The 16,471-nt window shown below is 37.5% G+C and overlaps 1 protein-coding gene across 2 annotated transcripts in view; it reads left to right on the top strand.

The window, feature by feature from the left end:
- The window catches only part of LOC126372849 (uncharacterized), a 127,077-nt gene extending 111,945 nt beyond the window's left edge, over positions 1 to 15,132 (top strand). For both annotated transcript variants that reach the window (XM_050018773.1, XM_050018764.1), the window contains 7 exons: positions 6,365 to 6,520; positions 6,831 to 7,520; positions 8,012 to 8,248; positions 8,593 to 8,824; positions 9,176 to 9,405; positions 10,955 to 11,439; positions 12,028 to 15,132. In XM_050018773.1, the coding sequence (XP_049874730.1) occupies positions 6,365 to 6,520; positions 6,831 to 7,520; positions 8,012 to 8,248; positions 8,593 to 8,824; positions 9,176 to 9,405; positions 10,955 to 11,439; positions 12,028 to 12,246 (2,249 nt within the window). In that variant the 3' untranslated portion in view covers positions 12,247 to 15,132. The remainder of the gene's footprint in view (positions 1 to 6,364; positions 6,521 to 6,830; positions 7,521 to 8,011; positions 8,249 to 8,592; positions 8,825 to 9,175; positions 9,406 to 10,954; positions 11,440 to 12,027) is intronic.
- Positions 15,133 to 16,471: the final 1,339 nt, after the last annotated feature.

Below are 16,471 nucleotides of genomic sequence, written 5' to 3'. Positions count from 1 at the left end.
AAATGATCCTAACCGTTAATTATGCAAACATTTGCATATAGAAAGCTCATAACGTACAATCTTAATTGTTGTATTACTTAAACAAGAACTGCGAAACATAAGGTCGTACATTAACTTTCGACGCATTTATTGTCCCCTGCAAGTGCAAATTGCACTTTGATAAGAGCATTGGGCTTTCAAGCTTTTGATCTCTTCATAAATATTCAGCCACTTTCACATTTTACATGCGAAGGGATTTCTTAATAACAGATTTTTCATCGGTAAAGTATTCAGGTGGTCGGCGGCTGCATTGATTTCTCTCCAATTTGTCTGTGACGGGTCGCATTGTGTCCGGATGTGCCATATCTCGTTATCGGGCTTTGAAATCGGTTTTTTATATTTGCGAAGGACTCGTAAAATGGAAAGTTGGCCTTTTGACAGACATTGTGTAGATGCCATATTGTGCGAACATGGCTCTTTGGGGTATTTACATAAAACGACCTCTGACATCGCTTTCTTTGTTCCCTTCGGCGTCAAAAGCGCGACAGCGAGCAAACTGAGGCTTTTAACAGATTATGGTCTTAAAGGTCAATTGACTACTATAATAGGTTCGTAAAATCAAAACATGCAAGTCGTGATCGTAAAGTGGACGAGAGTGGTTTCTGCTCTTCCTTCCGCGCCTTCATTTGACCTCATTTCCTAAACAGCTTGTTTATGTATATTTATTTGCTGATCATTTTTTCGAATGGAGATGATTTTTTTTTTCATTTCTTCATTGATGAATGTGGAGGAAGCAAGAGAAATGTGTCAGGATCGAAGCAAATGGAATTCCATAGTCTCTGCTTAGCCTTGTCGGAAATAGGCGTAAAACAGGCATATATATATATATTCTTTACCAAATAAAATGTCATAGATGATATATAAGTAAGTTTCTTTTCAGTTATCGAGCTTTCGGTGTTTACGATAGATACAGGATTTGCTAGTGTTTAAAGCTTGTCTGACTTAAATATGATTCGGTGTACTGACCGATTAATCGACTAGAACGTCGTCAGTCCTATTTTATGATTAGGTATCTATATTTACAAGGAAGCAGTTCCAAAATCAATCACGTGCGGGTGGCCATGCCATTAGAGAGTTGTACAACAATGTCAAATGAGAGTTATAAGATAATGGACCTCCGACCCCCGCTTTCTTCCATTAGATACCGCCAATTAGCACCTTTGTGCGAATTACGGCGCTTTTATACGGAACAATGCTCAATACTGTTGGACAATATGACATGTAAACTACCTTCATCGACGGTACTAGACGCGTTATGTATGTGTGATCATATTATGTAAGCACACGCACACACAAATAGAGCTGCCTCGGTGAATTATTTTTAGTCAGCAAGGTATATTACTTAATTTTTCAAATCAAAAAAGTGTCCGAATTCTGTCCAACAAAGCATGAGTTTAATTTAATTTCAAATAAGCGATAAGGCCGCCATTTTCCATGTACCTAATTAAGTATATTTTGTAACTATTTTCTTTTATTTGGTGCAATAAAGTATACTTGTATTGTATTGTAAATTTGAATTTGGAACATTAACATTAAAACTTAACAATACCCACGTAGAATTATTTAAATCTTTATTCATAAAACGCGTAAGTTTAATTTTAATGAGCTGTTTCGAGTTTTCTTTTTGAGAATTGTCATTGTTTATGGGTAAATACATATAATTTCATTGTTTATTATCCTGGACATGTCGTAGAAGTTTGGGCAGTGATTATCATATCTAAAGTGTGCTGAATGTAACGGATCTCGACTTTATAGAAGATGATTTCCAGCATGATTCCTTTCCCGCACATGTTCGTTTAAAGTATTAGAAAGGTTTAAAATCTTTTAAAACATATTATATTATAGACATGAATTCAAACGTAACTTATGATAGGTACAGGTATTCATATAAAAGACATCAACGAGCGCGCTATTTCCATTAAATTTTGTACTATATATTATTTTTTTTTAACTTAAGTTATAACTATACTTAGCTAAATATTCACTGATTTAAAGAAATAATTATACTTTATATCTGTGTGTTAAAACATACAAAGTACTTACAAAACTTAGTAACGACATAACCTCTATTTATCAAGTTACGATTGGTTTTTCAAATTCGGTTCGAATATATTATATAACTTTTTGACCTTAGATCTCAACTTATTAAAAACATATGAACAGATCTTATGTATGCTCATAATTCCGTTGCTTAATAACTGTAAAATTATAAGTCTCGTTTTTACACAAGACATGTAGGCTAGGATTTAGGTCTTAGAGGTTCGTGATATACTTAGTTAGGAATATGTTGCGTGTTCCCAAGCTGATGACAGCAAAGCGAAGTTTAATCGAATTATTTGATAATTGGATTTAATTTTTCTTGGCTGTCAAATACTCATACGCGCGTTCACCGCTTGTTTTTGTATTATCGGCGAGGCCGCTAGACGATTTTGAATTTAGAATATGTTTTCACTCTGAACTACTTTTCCCGCTTCCGATCGTCAACTGTTTCCTGTGTTTTTTTTTATTTTTAAAAGTATTGGACATAAATAATTTTAACCAAAGGAGTTTTCCCTTGGACTATGCTGGTATTGCCTGTATGCGATGGTTGTATTGCTGTTGCTACCCACAGCCTATTATTTAAGCTAGACACTTACACCTTATTAAGGGTCCAGTGCATAATTTAGGCTCGTTCCAATGGGTCTTGTTTTAAGTTCCTCGGATTGTGTGAGCTCAAATTGTCTATAGTTACAGTATGGTATCGCTCTTGGCTAAACAGGTGCCGTGTATGGTGCCTTTAGCTCTGTGAAGTTGTTAGTGGGAAAATTAGCTAACGTACCTACAGTCGGCGGGGATATATAAATAAAAAATATATTAGTAGTATTAGTATATTAGTATTAATAATAGTGTCTCATATTCCAAAAACGTTGTTATATTAATACTACAAAGAGGTATATTACCATTATGTATATACCGAAAAGCAAGTCGTAACTACTTAGAGGAAGTACCGATAATACGCGTGCCCGAAGGAAGTACTATACGATCATGACGACTCGATTAATTTAGTTAGAGGCGGCCAATCTTCTCTTTCTATCCCCCTACTTCCCTAAAATGAGGAGTGGGAGTTTGTATGGAGCAATTTCCGCAATTTTCAAGGTAGAAAGCTAAAAATTTTTACGTGGACTATTTGTGAATAACATACAAATCGTGTATCGTGTTACCCACAATTTAATACTAGTGAAGCCGCGGGCAAAAGCTAGTAAAATTTAATGTATTCTATCTATACAACAGCGTACCACTCAAGTGCGCTAGAGCAGCTTATCAAATTGCGTTTCATTAACCACCCGCTACCGTTACGTAAGGTTATACACCCGCGTCTAATCTACGCGCTATCGCCCTAAGGGTGTCGGCAAATTGCCACGCGTTCACCACTCCGACCACAGTTAGCTACCCTGTTACTTACTGATTATCCATAACTACTTATTTGATCATTTAATCCCTTCCGACGTGAAAATGATTTTGCAATAATCAGTAAGCTGATTACGATAGATCTAATCATTTCCATATTTCTAGATTCCTGATCAAATCTAATTAGTATGGACCCACCGTTTGAAATAAATGATTAAATGTGAATCTCTCTAAGCTTCGTTCCTCAAACACAATATAGATGGCGCTGAACAGATTTTTCTTCATTTATACTTCTAATTTCATGGATAATAGACATATTATGCATCTTTTATCTCTGTTTTTGGGTATAAATTATGACCCTTTTTATTACACCCAGGCACAATTACATCTTCCACTCATTATTATTCTGACCAAGAAGCTATAGGTTAAGATATAGGTAGCAACAAAATTCTATACATAATGTGATCCAAATATCAAGCTACAATTATTTTTACGTATATTTATTCTTCTGACATTACATTGTATTTTGGAATAATTATGTGCCCGGTTAATGAGAAAATAGGTAATTATCGCGTTAAAGCTGTACAATGCCATATATATTGTTTTTGGTGCACGTAGCCTGGAAAGTCCCTTATTGAATTGAAATTTAAAAAAATAGTATGCCGTTTATGATCCCCTGTCGGGGATTTTTAGGGGTGTCCCCCTATCACATGGGACTGAAACATAGCTGGCGAGGAATGGATGTATTTACAGTCATGAGCAATATAATGTACCCACTTTAGGTCTCTGTCGCACTAACATATTTGACATTTAGTGAGACTTACAGTTCAATTTGTCAAAAAAGTTAATGTGACATGGTACCAAAGTGTTAATGCTCGTGACCGTACTATACACCTCCTACCCCTTCGGGGATACAGATGTGTTACCTACTATGTTATTGTTGTAATCCTGGGCATTTCAATAAAGTCGACTAAATGATCGCGATCTATGATTTGTTTTTGGTAACCTGTAACTGCACTGTTTAACTATTGTGTCTGGAAATCTGGATATATATGAGAATGAGGTATACGTGAGAATACATGAGACTTTGTCCGGCCAATTAGTAAATGACATGTGCGGCGAATCTACAATACAAAAATAAATAAGGGCGCTTACAAACCAGACACTACGCCAGCCAGTCACTGGTGTCGATGACGTCGTCGACATAGGGCGATAACGTCGTCGGCACGGACGCTGGCGTCGACGCTAGTCTGTAAGCACACTACCAGATGAGCCATTGGAGTGGTAACCTGATACTTCAATGCGCATATAATACACATTCTGACACATATCAAAAGTAACTTGCAGTGGTTTTATTTCGGCTTTAGGGCGGCCGGTGAGCATGAAGGAAGCCATGCGTGATGTGATGTATGTATCTACTTTATGCGTAATACCTCTAGAAATTACTATCCAACTAAACATATCTGTCTAAAAAGTGGTCATGTCAGCTAATATGATACTCGCGTATATCACATGACAACCTGTTTAATGACATTATTAACAGTTCTAGTAGCAGGAGGTGTATGGTTCAGAATGAGTAAGGAATTAGCGTAAACTATTTAAAATATAGTGAAACTAGTATGCGTGTTTTTTGTATGTACTATACCGACAAGATAATGAAAATAAATAATGTATTATTTTTCAGTTCCGAGGTTTTATTTATTTAAGTTATTTTACGAATAAAATTTTATTACTTTTAAAGACGTAAATACTCGTAAGCTCACCATTTAATACAGAATAGACGTGAATTTAAAAAATAGGAGCACCTATAAACCCAGTAAACAGATTTTATGCATAATGAGCGTTACACAACGTGATCAGGATTAATGGCCGATACGAGTGACGCGGGCGCACCTCGCCACCCGCTCGCGCTCGTGACTTCTTGAACCCAGCTTTCACTGGTTTTGCGTCCAAAGTACCACTCGAGCTACCATTGGGTGCTTCCTCCCGAGTTACGTCACCCGATCGAAATACAATATCTTTGCAATAACCCGTCTCTAATACACGTTATGCTCGCTCTCTACATTTCTTACCCCATATATGGGAAATATTAAATTCTACGAATTCGTGTTAAAGCAAATTATTTCTGAGGGAATTTGCGTTTTAAGGTTACTAGAGTTTGAAAAAGAACAGTAGAAGATTTTTTTTTTTGAAAGCTGATTTTATCATTAACCCATTAGTGTCCAATAATGAATAGTCTGAAGTAAAATAATACGTAACTATTAATGTTATTCTTATACAAAAAAAAAACAGATCTCAATGATATCAGGTACTAGGTAATAATGAGTTTTGATGAAAGTGAAAGATGAAGGATCATCTTAGCTTAGGCCACTCCTAAAACTTTACCTTGGTTGCTTATGATGGTGTCATAGATAGTCCTAATTTTGATATTTGTAATTAGATAGACTTAAGTATAAAATACGTATCAAAAATGCCACCGACCGCTAACATCAAAATTATACATTTACATAAGTACCTAGTTATAACAATTTTAACTCGTCACAGATATTAAAATATTCAAGGTGGAGGCAGTTTGCACATATTTTGCTGAATTAAATCAGAAGTTATGATAATATTTATTGAATATCATAAACCAGTGTTTGGCATATTTTTGGGGCTAAGCCGACGAAATAAAAGTTTACTTAATTCACTTTTTTTGAAAGCTAGGAAAATACTTAATTGTTTAAGTAATGTTTTTCCATGCTTTTAATAAACATGGAATATAGATAAACTGGATAGAATCATAATTAATAATAATACAATACCTACCTTTTCTTGAGTGATAGATACATAGATATAAATACATCGTTGTTGTTAGCGCCTACAAAATAAAATAAGCAATGACGCTGAGCCTTGCTTTGGCGTTTCATTTAATTGCATGCTATTTGTTTCATTGCAGATAACTTGGATGCAGACCAAGACGCAGTGAACAGCACGTACTGGGAGAACAATATTGTCAAAGCCGGCGTACCACTGCACATACAGAGGACAGAGACTACACGCAAGCCTGTAGTAGAGACCAAAAAACCAGCACCCATCGTGGTCAACAATTCTGGTAAAGTATCTGATGTACTTACGCTCGTCATTGATAACAACAGTGCTCCGTAAGATGCATTTTTATAAATTTCATGTAGTTTTGTAGTGTTTAAATGTGCTATCGGTTATGTTATACCCACACATGCCACTGCAATTTTATGTCCCATCAATCACTACGCACTCAGACCGGGGTTGTTTCAGTAAGCTAAACCTCATTCACTCAATATTGGTTCCACTCAATTCAGCTATATGTTCAATGTTTCAAATCGTTGTTGTCGTGGGTCACGTAGTCTCACTAACATAAATTGTCATGAAAACCATAATTACAGGTGCACCAAAAACACAAAAAACACCAGAAATTGATTTCTACGATGCTGACAGCGAAAAGAGCTTTGATCTAATTTCAATAATTGATTCTATCTCAGAGAAGAAACCTGATAGGAAATTGCCTATCCCTCCTGTGTTCCCGGTTCATTTAACTCCTGAAGTCCAGTACGGAAATGAGAAAGCCGACAAGGATAAAGGTAGAACTCCCAAAATATTGGACAATACAAACAAACTTCATGAAGATTCAACATTGAAGCCGCATATAACTCAGAAACCAGAAAAACCGCTCGCGATCTATTTTAAAGATGCGGTCACAACCGTTTTAAACTCTGAGACTTTCACAAAGGCCGAGTCGAGCAACGATTATACCGCTTATGAAAAATCCAAATCTGATGAGGAGCCGTCCTCTGCTGATGCGGAAGAGAAACCGAAGCCTTATCCAGTGTTGGACGCTGCGGTGCCGCCTGAGGTGCAGGAGTTCTACGGACACCGCCCGGCCGACGCCGGCACCGGCGTCCACTTCACCTCAGGTCATTCTAAATACTTTGGTATCGGTATTGAGGATGCAGAGAAAATGAGGTCAACCACCCAGAGCTCTATTTACAACACTAGAGTTTCTCCAACTCTCCCTACTTGGCGCGACAACCACGAGTCCACCACGAAAAATTACCCTATAAATATAAACATTGATGGTAAGTAAAAATCTGTTTCGTGCAAGGACTGGGGAAGCATGTGGTTCTAAAGGTTTGTGGTGGTTTTGATTAGTGTGCTTCTTACTAATAATTATACCTATGGCTATTGTCATTTCTACACACTTGCAACAAATGCACTCACTGGGCAAATGCACGAACTTTGATATGTCTTATAGCGTTCTTATAATATCTCCTACATCTTTTTTTAAACTTATAGAACTTTCGACTTGTTTTTTCCTAACTTTTACCTACTTTTCTTACCTAAATACCTAGTCGAACATCCGGAAGATCAAACTCGGAGTCTCAAAATTTCCAAAATCAAAGAAAATGTTTCCATGGTATTGACGCGTCTATATGTATAATGATACAAAGCCACTGCTGGTTTCAAATGTATATTCTAACTTTGTTCTTCAAGATGTCCGAATATACCTACTTGCATAAATAGCTATATACTAATTTGTACTAAAATGTGCCCAACGATATGATTCCAGTGCCTCAATGTCACTCGCCCCGGCTGGCGCTGTGCCGTGGGGTGTTGCCGTACGACCTGGCTGGACCGGCGCCAACCATCGGCGGCATGGAGATCACCTCCATGCTTCAGGAGTTAGAGTATCTGGTCTCCACCAACTGCAGTGAGCGGGTCCGCCAGTTCGCGTGCTCGCTGCTCGAACCTGAATGTAACCCCCCGCCCTTCCCGCCGAAAACGCCTTGCTACAGTCTTTGCAAAGGTACATCCCCACAGTCGTAAAATACTTAATATATGAATACTTAGTCATGATTTTGAGATAAAAGTTAGTATTTGTCGAGAAAATACAAGCAAAACCTCGGGTAAAAGTAAGTAGTATTTGAAATTTATTATTAAACTCATTCATTTGATACCCAAAACTATGTATTATGTATTATCTACTTTTGGAAAAAAAAATGTTTTTAGTTCATCAGTTTACGTCGTCGGGACGGCGCTACATCGAATTTAGTGTAGTGCATGGCGTCAAATAGCCTATAACCAGCGGACAATAATGTCGCTTCTTGTGAGACCTCATTTTTGTTAACATCTGATAAATACGTGTTTCAGCCGTCCTAGACAGTTGCGAAGCCCACATCGCGCCGTCAATTCTGCCAGCGTTCCGCTGCAAGCAGTATGAGAACAACAACTGTATGAAGGCGCGTGCGCCGTGCTACAGACGCGAGGTGCCCTGCGGCGATGGCACGTGTGTGCCGCGGGAGTGGGTGTGCGATGGAACCAACGACTGCCCCGCCGGCGACGACGAGAAGCAGTGCAACGCTTGTGACAGCAATCAGTTCCGGTAAGTTTATTTTGATATTCGCAAAGCTTTGGACGATTGGAGTACCTACCAATCACTTTTCTTTATTAAGCAGGATGACCCCGCATTATTATTTTTTTGCGGAGGGGTGGATAAGCCCGTGGATAGATGTTTACATCGTTAGCAGTATGTTGCTAAAGCCTTCAAAAATATCCGTATGCCACTGACTTGAGTTATGTAGGCATCATTAGATACCTACTATTTCTTTTATTTTGACATATATTATTGTAGACAATCGCTACTTGTCCGGAAAAGGCACCATTACATTTACATTAATTTTCATCTTTTTTATGAAGGATAAATTTCTGAAGAAAAAATTGATTCGAATTGCAGTTGTTCAACCGGTCAATGCATCATGCGGCGATGGTTGTGTGACGGCTACTTGGACTGTCCGGACGGTGACGACGAGCGGGTGGAGGTGTGCGAGAAGGAAGGCGTAGCCCCGCGGACCACGCCCGGAGACGTCGAACCTGGAGAGGAGCCCGCGGGGTCCGCCCCGGCGCCCTCCGTGCGTCGCCCCAACCGCCTGCCCGAGGGTAAACGCAGGACTGAAATCAGTACAGGTATTTTTTACTTGAAGAACAACAGAAATCTTAACTGCCCTATCCTATAATTGGGTAGTTCAGAGTTAAACTATGAAATTCTGATTACTAAATAAAGACAGATCTAAAGGTGCCAATTTTTTTTTTTTCAATTTAACTTATTTGTGAATTTTAATAAAGAAAAATGTAATAATAAGTGCAACATTTTGTCGCGTTTTTCTATGACGTCACAGATTGCTTTTTCATACAAATTCTATAGTAATTTCGTGTTTTGACGTTTAGTAATAAATAACTGATTTGACTAGTTGGAAACTATTCTATTATCCGTCTTTGCTCTTGCACCTACAAGTAAATAGGACGTTGGATTACGGGCCATAAGCCAAGTTACTCTGTATAAGTGTGTAAGTTTATATCACACATAATAAAGATGAACATTATTACGTTCCTTACTAAAAGTCACACACATACATTTATTAAGTAACGCCATTTCAGAGGTAGTGGATTGGTTTACTGTAAACAACCTGCTACTTAATGAAAATAAAACAAAATATGTTTATTTTACGTTATCGAATGTTAGTAGGCCCCTCGATTCTATTATTGTAAAAAATAAGGAATTGGACCTCACGGATACTGCTGTATTTTTGGGAATTACTTTGGACGCTAAGTTGCAATGGAGTCCTCATATTGATAAGTTGTCCAAAAGGCTCAGCTCAGCAGCATTCGCGGTCAAAAAAATTCGTTTAATAACCGATGTAGAAACCGCGCGATTAGTTTATTTTGCCTACTTCCACAGTCTAATGTCGTACGGCATCTTGCTGTGGGGTCATGCTGCAGATATGAACAGCATTTTTGTTCTGCAAAAGCGAGCCATTCGGGCGATTTACAAATTGGGACCCAAGATGTCACTTAGAAATAAATTTAAAGAAATTAATATTTTAACTTTGGCATCACAATATATCTTTGAAAACTTAATATATGTAAAAAAACATATAGGATTATTTGCAAAAAATAGCGATCGGCACATTGTTAATACCAGGAATAAAAATAAACTTGCTTTACAAGTCAGTCGATTACATAAGATTACTAAATCTTTTAAGGGGCAATGTATACGTTTTTACAATAAGATTCCCATTGACATTCAGAATTTGCCTTTCAACTGTTTTAAGACAGTAGTTAAACAAAAACTTTGCAAAAAAGGTTATTATAAAGTTAGTGATTATTTAGAAGATATGAATGCATGGGATTAACTGTCTGAGAACTGATATTAGGCAGCTAAATTACTCAATTGTATACCAATATTTTATGTTTTATGTTTAATTTTATTTTTTTAAAGAACGTCTAGGGCCCTGTGCCGAGGTTTTTCTTGCAGCTTCTTTTCCCCGGCTATACAGGTTGTGAGAAGCTGCAGTAGTTTTAGGCGGATGAGACGTTCGTTATGTAAAATTGACGATTCAAAGTGTAACTATGTTACCTACTGAATAAAGATATTTTTGAATTTGAATTGACAGCTATCCAAAATCTAAATACCTAAACCCCTATTTCCATATGACTGTTCTTTTACATTCAACAGGAGACAACGACAGCAAGGAGGAATTGCTTATAACAAGCGACAGTATCAACTCTTTGAAGAGGAACTACACGCGTCGACCATCAATGGCCCGATTGACGCCTTACCGGCCGAAGTCGAGGACCAAAACCACGCCACCACCAGTAGACGACGAAGAAGACACAGACGGCAAAAAAGTAAAACCTTTAATGCGCGAGTTTCAGTCATCTGAATCCATAAAGACCACATCCCCAAAATGGACTCCATCAAATGACGGTAACAAAGATCCACTAGACGACGATGATGATGACCAGGTTAAACTCTTAGAAGAAATGGAGAAGGTTGTTAAAGGACCGCCAGATCTTACGCTACCGGAATTTAGAACTGAAAAACCGAAAGTGCCACTTTCCAGTTTTTATACAGCCAACCCCACGCCGCAAGAACTTGCTAAGAATGTCTTGAAGACTGGTACTTTCGACAGGGTCATTGATGGTAGCGCATTATTAAAGGTTAGCATGCATTATTCAGTCTTTGAACTATATTGTAACAACATAACATAAGCTTACGACTATATTTCAACTGGGATAGTTAAAGGTACATCCATCGCAAGATGTACTAAGTACCCACACCTCAGCGAGCTTTCTGTTAGACTAACGTGATAGGTGGTAGTGGTGGCTCCATTATAATGGTCGAACTATCTATTTAGTCTTCTTCTATCGTGTGAGGTGGAATACCAACCTCATCAACCCTGGTGTCAGGGTTACTATTGAGCCGCCAAAGGCCCCTGACATGGCATCTATTTAGTGATACTATCTCATACGTAGGTACCTAAAATCCACGTAATTATAGAAAACCTAACTGTTCTGCTTATCAACTACAAGTACATTATTATATACCTATGATATTGAAAGTAAACAGTTATAAAATTGTTTATTGCACACCCAAACAAAAATTTACTTTTCCACATAGGTTTCATTGTGTTTGTGTTTTTTACTAGAACACTATTAAAGCAAATGGTTGCTTATGTTAGGGCACTGTCTGTAAGTACGCAGCAATTGATGCACAACAATTCGTCAAAAATTTAAAATGATTTACAGAAAGCGATAGAAGCACAAGAGGCTGAGAAAGCCAGGCTAGCCAACCTGACGACACCGGAGGAGTTCCCGATCGACCGCACGGGTGCGACTGCGCACTCGTCGCCGTGCCCCAGCGGCGAGCTGCGCTGCGTCGACGGATTATGCATCACTCTCGCGCAGCTCTGTGACGGCACCATCGACTGCTCCGACCACGCCGATGAGGACAACTGCTACACGTGATCCAAATGTAGCCATAGTACAGTTAGCAACACGTTATAGGCTATCTAGTTAGTAGGGAAAAGTAGAGGCGGCATTTTAAATAACTAATGCTTGATGCACACCGTGGTTGGGAATATTTTATATACAAGTTGTGTGCACGCTTTCACATAGGCATTGGACGGGACTAATGCGTGTTATACAAGCTCTTGCTCCTCAGCCCATAGCGCTCGCGATACCGCCTGTGTGTACGAGTAATAGAGATCTTATGTGTAACTACTGTATTTAAATTTCTATTTCTAAGAGTCAAAGATTGACATAGGGTGCTTTGACTTTGGTCAGTACAATCAATTTTCTATCGTCTGCACTACCGGACCAGACTAATCAATGTCATCATCACCAACCCAATAACGTCCCCACTGCTGGGGCACGGGCCTTTCCTATGAATGGATAAGGAGTATCCCAGAACTAATCAATGTAATCTTCCATAATGTTCTCTTTTGTGAGTATAAGCACAACAAATGAGGTTTTGAAGCAGGTGTACATAAAGCATTATTTGTTGAGAGTGCTGCTTCTAGTTGTAACTGCAAGTTTTGATTAATTCTTTATCGAAAATCATGCAGATATTGAACTGAACGTGAATATTATATGAGTGATTTTTTTAACGAGTTAGTGTAAGATGTTGATATGAATATTTTTAAGTTCTGCGAATGCTTACCGTGACTATATTTAGCTAATAGCATAAAATACTATTCCGTCCATTATGGTATATCCTTATCATATCCACTTTAGAATCTTATTTGTATTCTAAGCAGTAAGTAAACTGTATCCGCTCTGTTAAACCTCTTTTTATGTGTAAGTACATATAAGTACCAATACGCGAGTTTGGCCGGATTCTTATTACAGTACCACTATCATTAATATACCTGGGTACGCATTATATATTAGATTATTGCTGACAGTTAATTACCCAGTGGCTGCATCTCAATAAATGCACGCCATAAGTATTACATACAAGAAGTTTTTTTTATATGTGCAGAGAATGAAGCTCTTAAAAAAACCCTTTTATGTAATAGCTAAGTAGGTATGGCTTTGTAATAATGGTAATATATAATGAAGACGTAGGTTACCTATTATGTTTTTATTAGTTTTCCATTTTGTGTTAACGACAAAAATATTCCTTGTTGTTTACGTCATATTGAGTAATTAGTATAATTATTATACCTCTATACCAACATATATTATACTCAGTTATAATGTAACAATTAATTAATGCAAATACTCGTACAAAAGTTAAATTCTTCATTTAGTGGCGCATTTGTAAATATAGTAAGCGTCGATTTATTTATAATAATTTATATTTAGGTATTTTAAGGGTACAGTGGCGTTTGCATGTGTATAAGGCAATTAGATGTTTAATAATATCTAGAAATTATGGTAATTATATAAAAAATATATTAATATATAGTATATTAATTTTCTGATTACAATAGGTAACTGTAGCGTTATTCTTTTTGTAATCCTGTTGTATATATATATACTTTTATATCCTACTCTACGCTATTTAACGTACGTAGTATTATTAGTGACATATCTCTCGTCTCTTTTTGTACTGAGCTGTATACTTTTAGTGCAAAAGCCACATGTGTCGTCTCTTTCGCTCTAGCTAGACTATACTTATACTATATATCTGTCCTGCTGTCATTCTAATCATACTACATAATATAGGGTATACGTACTCTCCGCTACACCAGTGGCTGAGCTAGGTTTACCCCACCCCCCTCGGTCTTACCATAATCTTCAATCGTAAGGGTGTCAGACGTCACACACACAGATGCGCGTGTACGATAACGTCAATGTGTAGTGTCTGTGTCAAACGAAATCTTTTCTATGAAGTGTCCGAGGAGTGACTGCGTAGTGGACTACACAGCAGTGGATAAATGTGTAAAATATTATAGTTCACAAAATATAGATGGAACGGATATTGGTGAATATATTTTACGAAACATTTCACGCTCTCATCGTGCTTATTTCTCCGTCAATCATCTTAAAAAACGCCTATTCTTATCGCGTAAAGTAAAATTAAGTAACATTATAATTGTGAATATTAGATAGGTACCTAAGTAAGTATATCAAATTTTGACATTGTTTTTTAAGTCCAAAGTACCGTCATAATAAAACTGTAACATAGAATATCTTCAGAATGACAAACTCAATATTGTTAGCTGTTAAGGCAGGTTAATTACAATTAATTTGCTACCATTTAATATAAGAATTGTATGAGATTGTTGCGTAAGAGCCGTGGTAGCCCAGTTGGTTTCTACCAACTCTGCTGTGCTTGCCGCTCACTTTGAGGTCGCATGTTCGAATCCAGCACAGGCCTAAACCAATGATTGTCGAATTTGTTTTCGAATTCATGTTTGAATCATAAATGATTATCATGCGCTCAGCGGTGAAGGAAAACATCGTGAGGAAACCTACGTTCCCGAGAAATGCATTTTCGGAGGTATGTGACCTAGTCTGTATTGGGCTGGTTTTCCCTTCGCGGGCTGGAAGGTCAGACAGGCAGTCGCTTCTGTAAAAAATCGGGCCTGTCAAATCTTCAGGTTAGGTAAGCGGACCCTGTGGATAACGGGATAATGCTAGGGAGATGATGATAAGATTGTTGGGTAAGCGAAATATAAGTAATATTTGTGGACAGTCAGTTATGTGGGTACACTTGATATTAAGTATTGAAATTGGAAATTTACAAGCGCCATTTTAAGAAATTCTTAAAATTATAGGTATTAAAAATAGATTACGTGTGAAATGACACATAATTATAAAGATCTGATGTTAATTTAGACGCTAAGTTTTTACTGGTAAGCGAATACATTTTATACTTACGTCAATAAACTCTATGCCATGTCATGAGACTTTGTTTGTAAACCCTATTAAAGTTCCTCAACTAGTGATTTCGATATAAACTGGATTCAGCTGAGTGCTCATGGAAAATTGTTGAAGTTCTTAGTAATTTACTAGCGGACAGAATTTTATGAGACCAGCTCAGTGGAAAACGTAAAATGTCGTACTTAAATGTTAGTTGGGAGTTGAATAACCTACCTATGCTCCGTAATTAGATCAAGAAATGCCATAAGTACCTAAATTCTGCTTAAATACGATCACACAGAAGTTCTGCTTATCAACCTCTATCATGTATTTATAGGAATCATGTCGTATTTTACATGAATGCATGTTATCATAACTGCCTCGGTGGTCTAGTAGTTTTAACCACCTTAGGCTCACAATCTGGAGGTCCGGGTTCGATTCCCGATGGGGATATTGTCGAAATCACTTTGTGAATAATTTTATGTAATACTATTTCCTGTATTGTCAGTATTACGTCAAGGTATACTATTATAATATGCGCACAGATTTAAATAAATAAATACTGTAGATTTAAGCGCGAAACAATCTAAGTTTATGGTTTCAACACTACATTGGAACGCATGCGTATGTTTCTAAGTTTTTTTTCGCTCTAGACAAGCAAACGTGAGACAAAATAGGTAAGTACCTATATAGAGCAGATTAAACAGAACGTGTCGGTACCAACATGTAGCGCCGGCCGGGTGTCAGCACTAGGCGTCGATGTGATGTGTCCACACAATGCTTCACGCTCCGTGATCTGCATTAGGAGCCATGACTCACATTCCGTAGGTATCTGCCGAACCTATCAGAATCGCCTCAAAAGCCACTCAACGCCAAACTCAGGCGGAAAAGCTCCCTACACCTTGCTGTTAAAGTCTAATATCCTTTCATTTTACATTCCCGCGTTTAGTATTTTTTATTTTTTTTAATGATCTTACAGTTAGGTCTAGTTTTTGTAGACTTCTTCATTCATAGAGAGGCGATTACCTCATCGCTACTTGGCTCGGGTTTGCGCAAACAATCGGCCCGGGATCAAGTTATTTTGGACATTTTGCGCAAGAGTTGAAAGCACCAGTTCTTTTAAGTTTCCTTGTGGCCTCGTACAAGAAAGTATGCTATACATACCTGCGTGTATTGACATAGATGTGCGATATTTTATCGGAGATTTATCGCCGCAGTAGTGTTTACATTTACTTGATAAGAAGAATTATAACCAAACCGAATCGCAGAATTCGCAGATAACGTGATAAATGCATTGAAAATTGCAAAATTTTCCATTCATAATTTCGGTCAAAAAGATTACAAAAAAAAAATACAGAATAAGTACTTTATTAGTTAGAAA

This window comes from Pectinophora gossypiella, chromosome 2 (genome assembly GCF_024362695.1).
Source record: "Pectinophora gossypiella chromosome 2, ilPecGoss1.1, whole genome shotgun sequence".
In the NCBI taxonomy this organism is placed as follows: Eukaryota; Metazoa; Arthropoda; class Insecta; order Lepidoptera; family Gelechiidae; genus Pectinophora; species Pectinophora gossypiella.
This window is presented reverse-complemented; position numbering and strand designations above follow the sequence as displayed.